At 44.5% G+C, this 18,397-nt stretch overlaps 1 protein-coding gene across 1 annotated transcript in view; it reads left to right on the top strand.

Annotated features, from left to right (window-relative positions):
* Positions 1-18,397, top strand: part of CALN1 (calneuron 1) — a 329,208-nt gene that overhangs the window by 28,662 nt on the left and 282,149 nt on the right. Inside the window, exon 2 of the mRNA XM_036310688.1 lies at positions 15,163-15,287. Within this exon, the coding sequence (XP_036166581.1) occupies positions 15,170-15,287 (118 nt within the window). The 5' untranslated portion in view covers positions 15,163-15,169. The remainder of the gene's footprint in view (positions 1-15,162; positions 15,288-18,397) is intronic.

Raw genomic sequence — 18,397 nt, 5'->3', positions numbered from 1 at the left:
TCCCTCTAGAAGCTTTAGAATGCTTTTTAAAAAATGTTAATCTTTGTGTTCTGAAACTGTATGAAATTTCAGACTATTTGACAGGCCTTTTCAATCTGAAGGTTCATCTGCTCTGTAAATTTTTCTTCTATGATTTCCTCTCCTCCATGTTCTCTTTCTCTTGTTCTGAAATGCTTATTAGGTGGGTGTGGCCCCTCTGCATTAATCCTTAGTATTTATTAATTAAATTTTCTCTCAGATTGTCTATTTCTATATCCTGTGTGATTTCCATGACTTTTACCCTTAGTCCTTCTATGGATTATTTTAAAACAAAATTTTAATTTGCCTGAATTCTTGATCTCAGGCTACTCATTTTTCATAGCCTCTCAGTTCTCCCTGAAGTGTTACATTCAAATTCTTCCAAGGCGTCTTTCTTTCCTGAGTCCTCATTGTTGGCACTGGAGTCACGCTTTCTGTCCTGAGTTAAATATTTATATCTGTTTCACTCTAGGTTTTTGATTATTTGATTTTTTTCTTTAGTGATGCTGATTTTCTGACAATTCTCATTTGGCCATTGTCATTCTGACATTTCTGAAATGAAATGGGCCAATATAAGAGCCAGGTTTCCTCTCAAAGTACCAGCTTTCTCCTGCCTCAGAGGAATTGTGTTCTTATGAAAGACAAGGAGATGGGTGGGGCATACTGACGAGCAGGAATCATTTTAGGCTGCAAGATGGGGAAGGGGTGAATAGGTTGCCTGTATGCCAATGCCAGAGGAAGAGGGCCTTACCCTGGAGCACCCACCCAACCTCAGGCAGATCACTCCTTTAATAGGACCGTTTCCTAGGGGTGGGAAACCCATCCAGCTGTTCCCAGTAAAGGCTTTACTCAGTCACCCTCAGTTCCTACCCTTCCTCCATTCCAGCGCCTGGTACCTGCCAGCATGGCTGCTCTGTGGTGTTCCATGGCCTTCCCCTCGACATGCTTTCAGCCTGGCCTCGCTCTGCTCAACCTTGTCCATCAAGATGAGCAAAAACAATTCTGCCTTCCAGAGATTTGCTAGTTTTTTGGCCCCCTTTTCCATACTCAATACTTTTATAAACTTATTCCATTTTGTTCCTCTATTCCATGATGTTCATGGGATTTTAGGAGCGAGAAGTGTGTTCGGTTTTTGTACTTGAAATACTTTTTCAAGTTAACAGTGTATTATATTATAACAGTGTATTATAGAGATTTCTGACATCAGTAAAATTTTAATAAACATCATTGATACACAAAGTACTCTGATATCAATATACTTTGTTTTTAATTCCTATATATTTTTTGTCTTTCTTCCTTCCTTTTCTTATCTTTGTTTTTCCATTTAAAATATAGCACAATGCAATTTTTTGGTGCACAAGTCTTTGACCGTATCTAAGGGTGGATTTTGAAACCATAGAGCCATTGGGTCCCAGGGTGAGAACCATTTTTTAGACTTCGTACACACTGCCTTATTGTTTTCTCTAAACTTTTTCTTCACCTACTAGAGTACCATTACAGTCTCACCAGCAGGTTAAAAACAAAATATGAGCATCATCTTCCCATGTTGAAAAGGCAGATAATGGCATAAAAATTATATTTCCTTGGTTACTTATAAGGTCAAGTATTGTTTTCACATATTTTATTAGTTGTTTGTTTTTCCAATTTTGTGGATTGTCTGTCATATCCTTTTTGTAGTCCCTCTTTGCTTGTTACTTTTATTTATGCTGTTTATAATATTCAGAAGGTTGTGTTTATGCTGGCAAGACTCTCAATCTTTTCCTTTGTAAATTCTTTAAGTTACATTTCAACTTTGAATGACCTTTTACTATGCACGATAACTTAAATAGTTATATCTGTTTCGCTCTAGGCTTTTGATGATTTGATTTCCCCCCTTGGTTTATTCCTTTTAAGTAGTCTCTTAATTCTGTTCATGTTTTACTGCCTTAAGTAGAATTTCTAGGAAAGTGGTACTTAATTGTAGAGGTATGGGTATCTTGTCTTTTTCCTCATCTTCACGACAGTATTTCCGCAGGGATTTGCAGAATGGGGTGTGTAAAGTATTCCTTGGGGGTACAGGAAGCGAAGAGGAAGGAATTACACTTTTACTGAGTATCTACTGTAGAGTGATGCTGACCCCTCAGCTGCCCATATGCGTGCTGGTCCAGTGTGGCGGGAGTGACATGGTCAGGGAAGGGGGCCTGCTATTACAAGGGCCATTGGCAGCAGTACCTTCCCCTTGTACTTGTTTTCAGCGGTTTGTGACACAAGGGCCTGGTCAGGGGACTGACAGGTTATGTTAATCAGTTTTCAGTAGACTAACCCTCAGGGAGTAGGCGAGACGTGCGTCAAGAAGCCCCAGCTTGTGGATCATGCTGATCCTGGAGACCCAAGTGGACCTCAACAGAATGACCAGGTTGGCATTTCCTGTGGTCCCCAAAGTGACTTTCATCAGGCACTTCGTGAACTAAAACACGGCCAACCCCATCAGCTTGGACAAAAGTTGGCCAAAACCAATGAAAAAACTTCAAAAAGACTTTAAGATGCCGAGCTTTATTCACTCTCATGAATACTGAAGCCTGGCTAAAGGCTTTGAGATGAGATGGAAAATGACTGCTGGTGGCCTTTAGACCCCAGTAAAACGCGTGTCTTATTTCAGGGCAAAGTTCTTAAAAGAGTCGTCAAACACAAAGATTGAGGAGGTAACTGCTTTTCGAAGGGAACTCATGCTACGGAGAGAGCATTTTTAAAAATGGATGTTTTTTTGAGATGTTTCAACCACTATATGATTTTGTTGCATAAAAAAAATTGATCTGAGTGTGCGATCTACAAGCCCAAATCTGTGAAGTTAAAGAAAAATCTGGAAACCGATTTTCTCCAACTGTTTCCGAATCTCCCAAATGAATTCATCAAGTGCTTTGTCGACCCATTTGTTAAAAATTTGAAATCTTTCAATCAGTTTGCGAAACCATCCATCGACATTAGGGAGGATGAAATGTTACGAGCCAAGTCTCAGCAAAAATGTTGGCCCGTTTGTGGGATGGAGTTGAATAAGGAGCATTGTTAGCATCAGCATTGTGGCTGCAGAGCAATTTCTTCCTGGCAGATGTCTATTGTTATTTAATTCAGGGAGTATATATGAGGTTGTAATAAAAAAGAACTTTGTTTAGTGATTTAAAAGAAGGAAAAATGAATATTGTGATTTAGCAAATACTATCAATGACATTTTTCTAACATTTGGAGGTGTTAAAATCAGTATGGAAATACACCCGACATAAAATCAGATTTTCACGTCACTGTATAACAGAGTGTTATGTCAAGATTTTTAATAAGCATGAATAATATTAAATTATATTTTTTTCTAATAGGAAAATCTAATTCCTATATATTGAGAGAAAAGCAGTTTTAAATTTATTGGTCTAGACTTGTACATAGAATTCTCATATTTCAGAGTGCAGCCTACTTGTGCTTTCTCTATTTGTTTTAATAAACTTGTCCTAAATGTGTTTGGTTTATTGCTTTTGTTTTAGAAATTGAACCAGCTCCTTCCATTTGTCTACTCTCTAATTCATCTCTTTCATTATTTCTTTACTTTCTGTTGTCTTTGTTTTGTTGTTATTTTTCTAAGAAGTTAGTGTTGAATCCTTACTTGGTATTTATTTTTCTCTTTAAAATAATGGGGGCATTTGCCCTGGCTGGTGTTGTTCCGTGGTTAGAGCATCAGCCCACACACTGAAAGGGTCTTGGGTTCGATTTCCAGCCAAGGGCACATGCCTGGGTTGCAGGTTCAATCCCCGGCCTTGGTCAGAGTGCGTGCGGGGGGCAGCCAATTGATGTGTCTCTCTCACCGATATTTCTCTCTTTCTCTCTCTCTCTCTCTCTCTCTCTCTGTCTCTCTCTCCCCCCCCTCTCCCACCCCGCCCCCCACTCCCTCCTTCCTACCACTCTCTAAAAAAATTAACAGGAAAAATATCTTCAGATGAGGATTAACAAACAAACAAGTAATGGGAGCAATGACTACCTCACATTATACCTGAATATGCTTTTTAAATAAGAACATTTCCATGTTTTCTTATTTTTAAAGAAAACCTATAGTTTTAATTATAATTTAAACTTTGATCTAAGAAGTGGTTAAGAGGGTATATTAAGTTTTTCAATTTTAATGAACAAGCTCAGGGCATCTAATATACAGAATGGTGATTATAGTGAATAATATTGTATCATATATTTGAAAGTTGCTAACAAAGTAGATATTAAATGTTCTCACCAAAAAATAAAATAAAATAAAAATAGTGGTATGATGGAGGTGTTAGTTAAAGCTAGGGTTGTAATCATTTTGCAATATGCAACGGTATCCAAGTATATAAAATGAACATGTTCTGCACCTTAAACTTATACAAAGTTATATGTCAAGAATATCTCAATAAAGCTGGAAAATTTCAATTTTAGCCTTTAAAATAATTGAGTTTACAGATTGTTTTACTTAATTCAGCTGTGCCAAACCTGCATTCAAATACCTTTACCAAAGTTTGCTTTATGGTCTTACATTTGAGAGATTTTTTGAATGTTCTATAGACATCTGAAAAATCTCTGGGGGTGGGGGGGGGGGGTTGTTACACACACACACACACACACACACTCACTCAGCCTTCACAGCAAAATTTTTTACATTATTCATATCCTCTTTGTTTTTATTTTTTCTCATTAAAGTCTTCATTAATTTTTATCCTCACTTTTTAATCAGTTTTTCTTTATGCTGAAATTGTTTTTACTTTAAAGCAATATGAAATATGACTCACAGGGATTTGTGACTAATATATCATTTTGGATTGTACCCTTTTAAAACATGAAATGACTTTCATTGTAGTTCAGTGCTTTTTATTTTGAATTGTTTTGCAGTTAGAATTTTTCTTTTGCCTTAAAGTCTTTCTCCATAATTGAACTTTTAAAGTCCTTTACTCATTTTACTTTAAGGGATGCTTTACAGGCAGCAGCGGGAAGCTGCTTGCTGTTCTGAGTCCCATTTAGTTTTCTCCTTTGTGGGGAACCTGTATTTTCTACGTGGATGCTCAGAGGACTTTTCCCTCGTCTTTGAAATTAAAAAAATGTCACAAGGATATCTAGTTCTGCCCGTGTGACCACTAAGCTACTGTGGATTCTTTTCCTGCTATAAACACAGAAATGCTGGATTAAATATAACAAGATTTAAATGTGTCACTCTGCCAGTCGTTTGCCTGCTTCCTTATATATCATCCTTCTCCCTCCCCCTGCTCCACGCTGCCTTGTAGGGACCCATCCTTGCAAGCTGTATTTCCAGATTCCCTGGCCAAAGGGTAGCAACTGCAGGCAATGAGAAGCCGGGGATAGACACAGAGACTCCCGCCTCTGTCTGCCCTGGACAGCTGCCTCCTGCAGTGCCTCTCGGTCAGGATCCTGCTGGACGCTGGCAGAGCAGAGGCCCTCCTTCCATGGTTCCAGCTCCCGCTGGGCAGCCCCTACCAATATTCTAGCTTCTTCTGGGCACCACACTTTGAGGTTCTGGTAATGCCACCTTCTCCACATGTCCCTCCAGACTAGGCATGGGAACCGCTTTCTGCTATTGCTCATTCCACTCACCATCCTCTGTGGGGCTTTTCAGTCCTTCTAACCCCACAGGAGATAGCTCACTGTTTTAAATCCTTTTACTGAGTTACCTGACATGGGCTCTGTTCTCCTGACTTCACTCTGACTAGTAAAACAACGTAATGTGAAAGGAAAGAAGAGGAGACACAGAGATGGCCACTGAAGTGTGCTTGCTGCTCCTGCGCCTGCCTCTTGACCCCCCTCCTCCCCTCACAAAGAATGAACTCTCAAAGCTGTGCTCTAAAGATTCAGAAGCCATTACTGTTCTTGCTACCATTACCATGACTGCTTCTTCACAGCCCGGGAGCTGGAGAGCGGACAATGCAATGTTGCTACAGGAAAAGCCAGAAGTGGTCGGGAAAAAGGCCTTCATCCAGTGAGTCAGTGCATATCAGCCTGTGAAACCAGTTGTTAAATTATCAGGAATTTTATTAGCAGGTTCATGAACGCAGCCATTCTTACATAAGTGAAATATAACTCACATTCCTAAATAAAGCATAAACTTACAATTAGGTTACGTGAAAAACAAAGGTAATAAATTAAAAAAAGCTGTCTCTTATTATTTGACCGCATTTTATTACCTATGATCTGTGGCAGTGTATGGTGGAAATACTGTACAGTGGTGTCCTGGTATACTTCTGCACAGCTCTTCCCAATCTGTATTCAGTGATGTCATGCTGGTAGCTTGGACTTGGCCACTTGGGAGTATTTACACCATGGAAGTGGGCAAATGCTGCAAATCAAGACTTCTTTTGGGACCCCCCCAGTTGATAAACACTTACCGGTACACTACTGCTTTCATTTCACGTCTATATTCCAAACTTGTGCAAGTGCTTTTGAATATGGGAGCCAACCCTCATCTAGAACTCTTGTAGCAAGAGAGTCTAAAAAATGCAGATATTACCTCTTCAGCTTCTTCATCAATGGAGTAGGAATGGGTGTTGAATGAACCAATCAAGAGTACCAAGCTTGAATGAAGAGGTCCAACCTACATCTAATCAGAGTTTACAAAAGAGAGATTATAAAGATTGGGAGAGAGCTTATATCTGGAAAGGTAGACTTAGAATTGTCCAGAATGAGTCTTCACAGGTGAACAACAACTAGGCTTCTCATCAGGTACAAAATATCCTCAGAGTACCAAGGAAATAATAAATTTATAATTCTCTGCCAAGTAGAACTATAATTCAAATGAAATTGAAATAAAGACTGTTTAAAAGACAAAGACTTAAAAAAGATTTCCACTTACAGTTCCTCAATGAAAGAATTACTAAATTCCCCTCATTAAGAAGGGAATTGAACCCAGGAGAGAGTGCCCGGCAAGAAGCAACAATGAGCAGAGAAATAGGTAAACTTGTAGAAAAGTCTAAGTAAGTGTTGGTTGTAAGATGTAACAAATACAACAGCTACAACAACAGTAATGACTAATTTGGGGGGTTTAAAAGTAAGGTTGAACTGAAATATTGGACAGCTATACCATGGAAGAACAAAGAAATCCTAAGATGATAAAGAACCCAGTAGATAAAGATGAAAAGCAAATTTATAGAAGAGGAAATCAGAATGGGCCCAAACTGTGCAACAAGATGCCCAAACTAGCAATCAAGGAGATCCGATTAAGAAAAATGGAAGAGTCTGATCATACCAAGTGTTGGCAAGGCTGTGGAGAAAAAGACATGCTGTTAGAATTATGGTGGGTCTGCAAACTGCCACAACCACGATGACGGTTTCAAAATATGTTCACAAATTCTTTGATATTCCATGTTTGAATAGGTGGAGCCAATGCCATAAGTGTGGGCTGCACTTGGTGGCTTGCTTCTAATGAATATTAGAGTGTGTTGAAAGTGACCATGTGTGATTTCGGAGACCACGCCATAAAAGTCCCCTCCTTCTGTCTTTTGAGTCACTTGGCTGGGAAAAGCCAGCGGCTATGTAATAAGACCACGTGAGCAGATGAATGGAGGGGCCCAAAGGAAGCTAGACGTTTTATGAACAGCGAAGTGAGTGAATCATCTTGGAAGTGGATCCTCCAGCCCTAGACATGCCTTCTGAAGGTCAGTGTCTTGACTGCAACTTCCTGAATCAGAACAAGTCAGCTAAACAACTCCTGCTGCCTGACCCACAGAAACTGTGCGATAATAAATGTCTGCTGTTTTAAGTCACTAAGTTCAGGGGTAATTTTTTATGTGGCAGTATATATCAATTCCAACCACTTTGGAGCAACTTGGCAAAATCTTGAATATTTAACCTAAGTACAGAGGCTAGAGAAGTTTCTGCATATGTATACAACGAGAGACACAGGAAGTTATTCCTTGCAGAACGCTTTTTCTTTCCATTGGGTAACAGGTAAGTTTCAATATATGTATACAATGGAAAACTATGGAGCAGTTAAACTAGGTGTATGTGTATGGATTTGGATAAGTCCCTAAAATCGAATAGTGCAATGTGCAAGTTGCAAAAGCATATGTATGGTGTGATGCTACTGATGTAAATTTAAAGCTATATACAGCAATACTATAATATATTCTATACAGTTACATCCAAATGTAGGAAAATGTAAAAACACAGACTGGAAGGATACATTCCACTCCAGAATAGAGTTGTCACAGGGGATGGAAGGAGGTGGAGGAATAGAATAAGTGGGCAGGGCTTCCATGTGTCATGTATTGTCTCTTTGAACAAATCTAAAGCAAGTAAGGCAATATATTAGCCGGTGTTCCATCTGGTTGGTGGGGCCATGGATGCCTTATGTTATTTGCTGAATTTTCTGTTGCTTTGAAACACTGTTGCCATTAATGTAGATTTCCATTCTGCTACTATTTTTGGATTTGTTCTTTGCTTTGCAAAGGCCTGCTCCTTTTCCAAATCACCTTGCCTCTTAGCAAGCTCTCTCTCTTTTTTTTTTTTTTTTTTAACTCGGTATCTCCTCACCTTACCCTGACATTTCCTTATGCATGCGCATTCTTATTTCATTGACACATGTTTTGAAGGACATCACCAGAAACTTTGTAAAATTGTCTTCTTTCTCATATTATTGCTTTTTTGCTTTAATTCTTGAAAGTGCTTCCCCCTCTAATGCTGCAGAACTTTCATACAGACCCTACATTGGTGTCTTTTGCTTACTCATTCCTGTCTGATTTGAGCTCTGTCCAAACCTTGTTTGCCAATTGGATCTTAATAAGGGAACACAATCGTTTTGTAAGTTCTCAGCCAAGTACCCAGTGTCTAGTGCATCTCTGCTGGATCTTCTTGTCCCCATGACTTAACTCTTGGACTCTGGGGAGGAGGTGTACATTTCTGGGGTATCTGAGGTCTTCTGCTATTCTTTTGTAATCAAGAGCAATACATGAAAAACCAGATGTCCTCATAGGTCATTGTTCCTAGGGTCCTTCTCATTGACACCTTTGCCTGCAGCACATTTTCACATCTTCATGTGCAGGGCCCATGCCTCTGACCCTTTCATTTTTTAGCTGTGTTGCATATTGGTAGGTTTGAGTAGTCAGGAGAAGGGGGTTGCTGCTCCACACTGGTGCTAAGGACAGTGGGGATTTGACCCTGGCTACTTTTAAAAAGCAATTCCAATTATAGGGGGATGGTCATCCCCACCAGGAAATGGAAGAGAAAGAATCTGGGTAGCAAAACACCTCTTCTGATCCCTTTACTATCTGGCTCTATTATTTAGTTTCCAAATTCAAAGTGTGAGTCCGCCACTGATTGTCATGCTAATGTTAACTGTGCAGACTTACTGGAAACTCCTTCTCCACCTGTCAGGAGCAGCATTAGTTTTGTGTGCCTTCACGAGTGTCTCTAGGGGAGTTTGGCAGAGACCCTGTCTGGGTTGGTGAGGCTGTTTAACTTGTAGAATGCAGGGCCCATGTTGGCCCTTGTGTATCTGGTAATTAGGAACTCTTGTGAAGGGTTCTGTGCACACTCTAGGCCAGCCGTGGGCAAACTACGGCCCGCGGGCCGGATCCGGCCCGTTTGAAATGAATAAAACTAAAAAAAAGACCGTACCCTTTTATGTAATGATGTTTACTTTGAATTTATATTAGTTCACACAAACACTCCATCCATGCTTTTGTTCCGGCCCTCCGGTCCAGTTTAAGAACCCATTGTGGCCCTCGAGTCAAAAAGTTTGCCCACCCCTGCTCTACGCTCTCTCTCTACAGAGAGCCCCTACTTCAGATGAGGTCTTGCACCTCCTTTCCAAAGCCCTTCCCTTCTCTCTGTGGTCCATTACAGGAATCCATGCAACTTAAACGGAGTACTTTAGAGCAGTGTTTGTCACACTAATTGTGGGGAAGGACTCGTTTTTGTTTGTTGTTTAATTCTGGTTCTTGGCAGACGGATACTTTTGTAAAATACAGTAAGAGGAATTGCTGGAAAAATGAAATAAAGATAAATCAAGTCAACTGGTCACATGCTTAGATGTTGGGACAATGCTATAAACCAGGGGTCCTCAAACTACGGCTCGCGGACCACATGTGGCCCGCCGAAAACATTTGTTTTTTTACTTCAAAATAAGATATGTGCAGTGTGCATAGGAATTTGTTCATAGTTTTTTTTTTAAACTATAGTCTGGCCCTCCAACGATCTGAGGGACAGTGAACTGGCCCCCTGTTTAAAAAGCTTGAGGACCCCTGCTATAAACATTTCAAAGTGGTCTCTCCGTTCCTGTCCTTAGCTCATTGCAGACCAGCCACAGGCAGTGTCTGCCTGGCAGTGGTCCACAGAGCATGCTGAGAGGCCCTGCTGTAGGGGCCCCGCAGGATTGTGTTTTGGTACACTCTTTGTCCGTAGTAACAATATCAGCCTCTGGTAATATGCATGGGCCTTTGGTGCCACAGAGAGAAAAATGGAAGGTGTATTAGTCCGGGTTCCCCAGAGAAACATAACCAATAGGATGGATGTGAATATAGAAGGATTTATTGTAAGGAATTGGCTCACATGGTTATGGAGACGGAGAAGCCCACAGTCTGCAGCTGGCAAGCTGGAGACCCAGGAGAAATGATGGTGTTAGCTCCAGTCCGAGCCTCAGGTCCAGTCCAGGCAGAACACCAGTGTCCCAGCTTCACAGTCAGGCCGAGAGAACGAATTCTCCCTCCTCTGCCTCCATCGATGGGCTGAGGCTCGTCCACGTCAGGGAGGGCAACCTGCTGTACTCAGTCTGTGGCTCGGACGTTCCTCTCATCCAGAAACAACCTCACAGGCAGCCCAGAGTAACGTTTAACCACATATCTGGGCACCCTGGCGCCCAGTCACATAAAATTAACCTTCGCTGAAGGGCACCACCTCATGTCAACGTGAGTGGGGCTGTTTGGTTGATTACTCCACCAAGAAATGTACCCGTTCCTTGACCCTTAAAACAGGAACCACCCCTTTGATTTTTAACCCTCGGACACCTCATCCATTATGTGACCAGAGAATCAGGCTCCCTGGTGCCGGGAAATGGACTCTTCTTCAGCTCCTGTGCTTTCCATTCAAATAGCCCTCCTGCCGATGCAGCCAGCTGCTTGCTGACACCACCCGCCACTCACCAGGAACCCTGGTGCTGCCCAGCCCCTCGCCCACCTGGTCCCTCAGAACCGTGGTGCACGGAGCCAGCCAGCCTCCCTCCCAGCCCACCTCTGCCACATCCTCTCTGACTCTACTTCCTAACCTGGAATGTTTGATCTTCAATCCGATATACCTGTGACCTCCTCTTTTCCCTGTATCCTGTTTCATATAACCCTTAGCAAATAATTACTGATATTTATTGAGAATGTTCCTGGTGCTAAGTACAGTGCTTTCCATACCTTATATTAAATTTATAAAAACACTAATCAGTATATATCAAAACCCTCATTTACAGAGGAGGAAACAGGCTTACAGAAGATAAGTAACTTACTGACATGGGTATTGAAGGCAGGGGTGGGATTTAAATCTAACACTGTTTTTTCTCCAAAAGTCCTGATTTTTAAAAATATATATTTTTTATTGATTTCAGAGAGGAAGAAAGAGATAGAAACATCAATGATAAGAGAGAATCATTGATAGGCTGCTTCCTGCATGGCCCCGACCAGGGATCAAATTCACAACCCGGGCATGTGCTTATAAACGGTGAACTCCTGGTTCATAGGTCGAGGCTCAACCATTGAGCCACACCAGGCGGGCAGAAGTCCTGATTCTTAAACATGAAATCATACTGCCTTACAGAAGCTACAGAGAAAGTGTCTACATGATAAAGTCAGTTAAATAATATTTCTCAATGAGTAAAGTTGCCGTGAAAATATTTACATATGTTTTGTGTTCATTGCCCCCCATATAAGGATCCATCTTTAAGTTTTAGTTCACGGCCATGTTTGTCTTTGCCGATGAACTTGTGTGTTTTTCTTCCTTCTCCAAAGAGAAAACGTTGGTTGGGTTTTCCCAGGTGGCTCGGAGTGAAATTTAGTCCTTAATTGCAGCAGCTGTTTTTAGCTTACTTGAAATAATGTTCTTCCCTCTTTTGAACATGACTTTATTTATCTGTATGGATAGTTCAATTGCACATGTTTTCTTTCCCACTAGCACTGACCATTTTGGGTGCAGAGACCGAAGGAACTGAATATATACCTAATTTTGTAAGCTGCTTTTTTCCAGAAGCAAATTATGTTGGCATAGCAAATAGGATTCAGTTATGACCAGTTTTGTGGTGTGTTTTTTTTTTCTGCCAAGTACTCACTGTTTATTATGTGCTGTACTGGGACATGGCTTGGGTATGTTCGTTTGCGTATAACTTTGTTATGCAGCTGCAAAAATGTGTGTGGCAGATGCAAAGCTTCAGACGTCCAGGTAAAAGGCGATAAAGGGAAGATATTTACAAAATGCTTGGGAAGTAGGGTGATGAGTGATGAAACGGGGAGGAATGTTTCCAGGACCGGTACTGATTGGAGAGGGGCTCCTCCAGGTAGGGAAATTCGCTAAGATCAGTGTCATCTTCCCATGCTCACGAAGAACTGAAATGACTGAATAACAGCAGGTGAGGCAGCTGGGGTCCTAGGCCAGTGCTGAGAGGGAGCTGAAGGCACGCGGGAAGTGTTAGTGGTGTTGACTTCTCTCTCCCTGGGCCACGGGAATCCAGTCCTTTGTCAGACAATCACGGCACCCAGTCCCCCAAACCTGGATTGGCTTTAGGAAAAGGGAGAGTGGCCTTAACTTATACGTCTGATACTCGCTTTTCAACCTGTTCAGTCTGAAATCTAACTTGGAGAAAAGAGGAGATAGCAATTGAATTGTTCTTCCAGAAAAAGATGATTGTTTTCTATTTTTGTGAAAGGACAGATTTGGCTTGGGAGGGGGACGTCTGGCTTATAACTAGCTGAAGATGTACATTATATACTTGGCAAACGTGTGCGCGCTTTGTGGCCAGCGTCCTGCCGTTGACAATCGGCTCATGGATGTGTGTTTTGTGAGCGGTAGAGCGTTCGCGTGGTTTGGAGCCTGACAGCTGGCTCTGGCCTCAGCCCTGGGTCTGTCTGACTGTTCGGGGCCCAGAGCATTTGTGAGAGTTGTCCCAGTTGTTATGATGAATGAAAAGTACCTTTGATAGAAATAGAGAAATCAGGAAGTGTGGCCTATTTTTTAGGAAGATAATTAATTCGTTTTTAGACATCTTGAGTTTAAAACGAGAGTTTGACATCCGGATGGAAATGTCTTGGCTCAGCTGTGGCTGCTTCATCGAAACAGCACTTTAGGAGGCTTGTGTTCTGGAAAGGATTCTTTCCCTAACCGGTGTTGTGCCCTTGGGTGAGCCCTGTAACTCTTAGGAGTCTACTTGGTTGATCTCTAGGTCAGCAGTGCTCAGCCCCAGCAAGGACCTGCTGCTGAGTGGGGACAGTAGGGGCGTGTCCAGCTGTGCCTGTCACCAGTGGTGTCCCAGGGGAAAGCAGACAGGAGCCCCACCCCTGGTGTGGGCTGGCTCCAGCATCCCATGAGCAGGGACGATCGCCGGGTGTGGATTCTCCCTGAGTGGGGTTCGAGGGTTGGCGAGGTTTGGCTGTCCTGTTCTCAGAGACTGGCCCGTTGGCTGTCTTCCTGTAATTCATACCTCGTTACTCAGCAGTGGCCACAGGGGCTCTCCGGCCACTCTGGCTTATCCTACAGACGCAAGCTTTAGTGCCGGACAGGTTTCTCCAAGTGACTTACATGCAGAATGATAGCTGTGTGGGGAGAGAGCAAGGGGTCATTCCTCTCCCTCAGAGCCCTTGGCAGGGAGGCCCTCATCTGTGCGTGAATGCTCCCAGGGACGGGGAGATTACTCCTTCCAGGGCTGCCCAGTTCTCCTTCTGGGAGCCCTGCTAAGAAGATGTTCTTTAGCCACACCCTGTAATTGGCTTCCTGTTCTTCCTACCTATTCTCTAGTTCCACTCAGTGGTTTATTAGTCCTCCTAGTCCCTTTCCTGATGGGGAAGCAGAACATGACATGCTCAGTGGCTCCCTCACTGTAACAGAGCTGGGCCCTTTCTGCCGGGGAGGGCCCATCTTTCTAACTGCCTTTCCTCTTTATCCTTTGTACCTGCCCTTTCCTTCTCCTCACCACACGCCTTTCCCTCCCCTTTCCCTTTGCCTGGAGCCTCTGGCCTGCCTTGCACTGTGGGGGACTTCTGAGGCCCAGTGGAGGTGGCCATCTGGGCAGAGCAGCTTTGCCTGGAGGGTTTGTTAGTTGGGGGTAGAGGGATGCATTAGTTCAGCGGTTCTCAACCTGTGGGTCGCGACCCCTTTGGCGGTCGAACGACCCTTTCACAGGGGTCACCTAAGACCATCTTGCATATCAGATATTGACATGACGATTCATAACAGTAGCAACGAAAATAATTTTATGGTTGGGTCACAACATGAGGAACTGTATTTAAAGGGCCAGAAGGTTGAGAACCACTGCATTAGTTAATTTCCCCGAGAGGGCTGGAGGCTGCTTAGTTCTGGGACACCTGGAGATGTCACTCACCTTTATAGTAGGGCAGGTGTGAGTAGGGGGAGTCGGGCGTGGGGGCTGCTCCTCAGAGGTGCGGACTGGTGTGCATATTCACGTAGAGCCGCTCATTCCCACCTGCTTGGAGTGCTGTGTGTGCCTGCTTTGCCTGGGAAAAGTGAAACCCTTGGACTCTGCAGGTCACAGCCAAGACATCCAGTCCCTGGGCAGCCCGACATTTCTGGGGTGCACAGTCCTTTCTTATGAGAACTGAGAAAGAGGGTGCCAGGCGAGGGAGAGGAGCAGAGGGTGTTCCTGTTTGTACGGAGACAGCTTGGTGATGACATGGTGTCCCACAGTCTGCAGGGACAACTCGCTTCAAATTCATAATTCAGTGGGAACAATGATGCAAGACATACAGTGGAGGAAGGGCTAGATCTTGAGACCGTGTAGGAATTGTTCAGCCCTGGGTACCCCAGAGTTTTCTGACTTCCCCTCTAGAGATGTTATTATGTAAAAGATAACACTGGCCATGGGAAAGCCGGGGTGGTCCTTTAAGGAGGGAAAGGAGGAGTGACTGACGATGTCTTTTTCTCTCACCTCCCTTCTCCCGTGAACAGGGAGAAGATGCCTTTCCACCATGTGACCGCTGGCCTGTTGTACAAGGGGAATTACCTCAACCGGTCTCTCTCTGCTGGCAGCGACAGCGAGCAGCTTGCAAATATCTCTGTGGAGGAGCTCGATGGTAAGGAGCCCGCCCCGTCTGGGAGCTTAGCCATCGGAGAGGCACTTGGGGCTATTGTGCATCTCAGGTGAAAGGGCCAGGCTCTGGCCACCAGTTGTGGCCCCGTCTGACTGTGGTGGACGGGAAAGAGTTCAGAGGTAAATTCTGCCCGAAAACTTCTTTGTGTGGGATGGACCTCGAGGCCTGAGAGATTGATGGTGGATAGTTCCGTTTCCTTGGCTACTGACTGGGAGGATAGCCTTCAACTCCCCAAGTGTATTTTCCAGTTTATGGAATCTCTGTCACACACGGTGCCATCCTGTTCCCATATTGTCATTTACGCTGGGGCCCAGCTGTGGGGGAGGGAGAAGCCTTGTTAATGGCCGTCTCTTGACGTGTGGCCATGTGCTTTGAATCCTGCCCAGCTGAGAAATTTTCTGGAAGCTGCGTCGAGGTGGACAGCGATAATTTTTATCGCCTCTGTTCCTTCGTAACACAGTTCAGACCTGAGTACTCGGCAGAATGAGGGATGGGAAAAAAACCTCAGAACGCAGTGACTGACTTCGTCCTGGGACACTGCCCTGTTGTGTCCCCATTGGTAAACCAACCCCCGATAAAAAGAAAATTAAAGCAAGAGAGAAGGAATTATTTTCTGGAATAGAGAATTAGGTTGATTCAGCCAGATGTTTGCCTAGGTGCCACATCTGCTGAGGCCAAACCAGAATCGTTTTTCCCCAGTGTTTTGGAATGCTGTGTTCCTTGTAACACATTTTAAAACACGAAGTCTACTAATTTATTTTCTAAAAGAGAGAAGCCGAAATTACCCCAGATGGCTCCCATCTTTGCTTTTAAGTGTAATGGTCCGAGCCAGCATGCCTTCTCCGCGCTCCTTTTTCACCGGGGAAGGTGGGAAGATTCAGTGCTGGGCCAGGGAAGCCACACTTGCTTCATGATCTGCAGCAGACGAGGGAATCGAAGGATGGGGCCGTGTGATAACTTTCCCTGCCCTTGTTTATTTTGTTGGCACGCTTCCCTCGGGGCTTGCTTATGTGCATGAGCGAGCAGTGGCCTGGCAGAGGTGGGTGGGCTGGGTCCAGAGGAGGCTGGGATGTCAGAGCGAGTGGGCAAGGCCAGGCTCCTTAGGGCAGCAGCTGCTCACTGTGGTCTGGACAGAGTGGTGGCCCGAGAGGACAGCAGGACCCTCAGCTCTACTGGTCTTCAGCTGGCCAGAGAACAGTCAGATGAAGGACACAGATGCATGCAGGAGAGCCCTAACTGCCTGTGACGGGAGCCCAGCCTTCATTAGTTTTGGCCGCGTTGGGCAGGTGAGGCGAGGCTCAGGCTCCCCCACACCCCGAGGAGTCGGCCCCCAGTGGAGATGAGGACAGGGGGTGCATTGATTTGGCCGGTTTGCACGTGTGTTTGTGTAGGTCCCCTGGGTTTGTCAGTTAGTTGGAGCCCCCTGAGTGGGTTTTGCTGAACAGAGGCCAAGAACTGGCAACTCTCAAAGATGTGAGATTACTAACCAAATGAAGTTTGAAGATCCCCTGTCCCAGATCCTGCTTTCCACTTCCCTTCCTCTCTCCGTCTGCTACCCAACCTTGCGAATAACCAAGAGATGATTTCTCCAACACTTCTCAGAGCAAGGCAGTTTTTTGTTTTGTTTTTTGTTTTTGGTTAAATCTGGGCCACCTCTGGGTGCGGCCTTTCAAGAGGATGGCTGGTGAGATTTCAGCCCTGTTCCCTGCTCTGAGCACCTGGCTGCAACACCCTGCATGTTCTTGGGCAAACACCAGAGTTCACCAGCTGTTTCACCCAGGGCCAGGCAGCTGGGCAGGGCTGAAAGGTGCCTTCTGCCCAGCCAGCGTGGCTCAGTGGTTGAGCGTCGACCTATGAACCAGGAGGTCATGGTTCGATTCCCAGTTGAGGGCTCAATCCCCAGTGTGGGGAGTGCAGGAGGCATGATCAATGATTCTTTCTCATCAAAGATGTTTCTATCTCTCTCTCCCTCTCCTTTCCGAAATCAATGAAAAAAAAAAAAGAAAAGAAAAGAAAAGAAAGAAAGTCTCCTTCTTAGCAGGGGAGATGAGCAGGGAGTGACTCTAGTAGTCCAGGTGGGCAGGCTCAGGAGGGAAGCCCTGCTGGGAGCCCTGGTGGGAGGAAGCGGGACTTCAGCACCTGAGAGCGCTGGTGAAGGCGCTGTCTGTCCTTCAGGAGGATAATCCATGTATTTTCTGACGGAAGATTTCTTCTACTTCATTATTTTTTGCCAAGGTGACCCCTGAGTTATGACTGCTCATGCTTTCTTATGAGCATCGTGGGGCTCGGGCAGGGCTGTGCAGATGTGCACTGAGTTTAGAGCTGGGGGGCAGGGTCTGAAAACCAGCTGGCAAGAATCGGTCCGGGTGACTGCCGCTGGTGCTTCAGGGAGCTGAGGTCTCCGAGCCTTTGCCTGCTTGCTGTTCTCTTGGGGCTGCCTCCTGTCAAGCTGTCCTCAGTCCTGCTGTTCCAGGCCACTCATTTATCCTCAGAGGTCTCGCGGTGTTGCACAGGCACGTGATGTGTTGGACACTGGTGGACAGTGGAGCATCCTTTGTGGTCTGGCTAACTCCCGTGCAGACACTAGTTGGGTACCACCCTCACTTTCTGCTCCCCCCCTTCTCACCCTGCAGCCTCCTGCTTCAGGATCACCATGGGGATAGGTTGGTTGGTGCTTATCACCAGGAACAGAATGCCCCTTTCCTTCAAGGTAAAGGTCAAAGGAGCCCAGCCCCTGGGTGGGTCCCCACGGAGAACAGGCGGGACAAGAGCCTCTCTCCATGCATGCCATCTCCAGCTGCCATTCACTCTGGAAAGTTTCTGTTTCTTCTCTTTACACAAAGCTCAGGAGGAAATAGTGCAGAGCTGCTCCAAGTTGGCCAGACTGGAGTTGAGCATCACCCAACAAGCAAACGCAGCCACGATGAATCGGTTGAGACATTCATTCATTCATTCATTCATTCATTCATCATTCATTCCTTTGTTCATTCCTGTTCATTCATTCATTGCAGGAATGTTTACCCAAGTGCTTTCTGGATGGAGGAAGAAATAAAATAGGCATAATATTCATTGCCTCTCCCCAAAGAGTTTGC

The sequence above is a fragment of the Myotis myotis genome, unplaced genomic scaffold (assembly GCF_014108235.1).
Source record: "Myotis myotis isolate mMyoMyo1 unplaced genomic scaffold, mMyoMyo1.p scaffold_m19_p_5, whole genome shotgun sequence".
Lineage (NCBI taxonomy): Eukaryota > Metazoa > Chordata > Mammalia > Chiroptera > Vespertilionidae > Myotis > Myotis myotis.
This window is presented reverse-complemented; position numbering and strand designations above follow the sequence as displayed.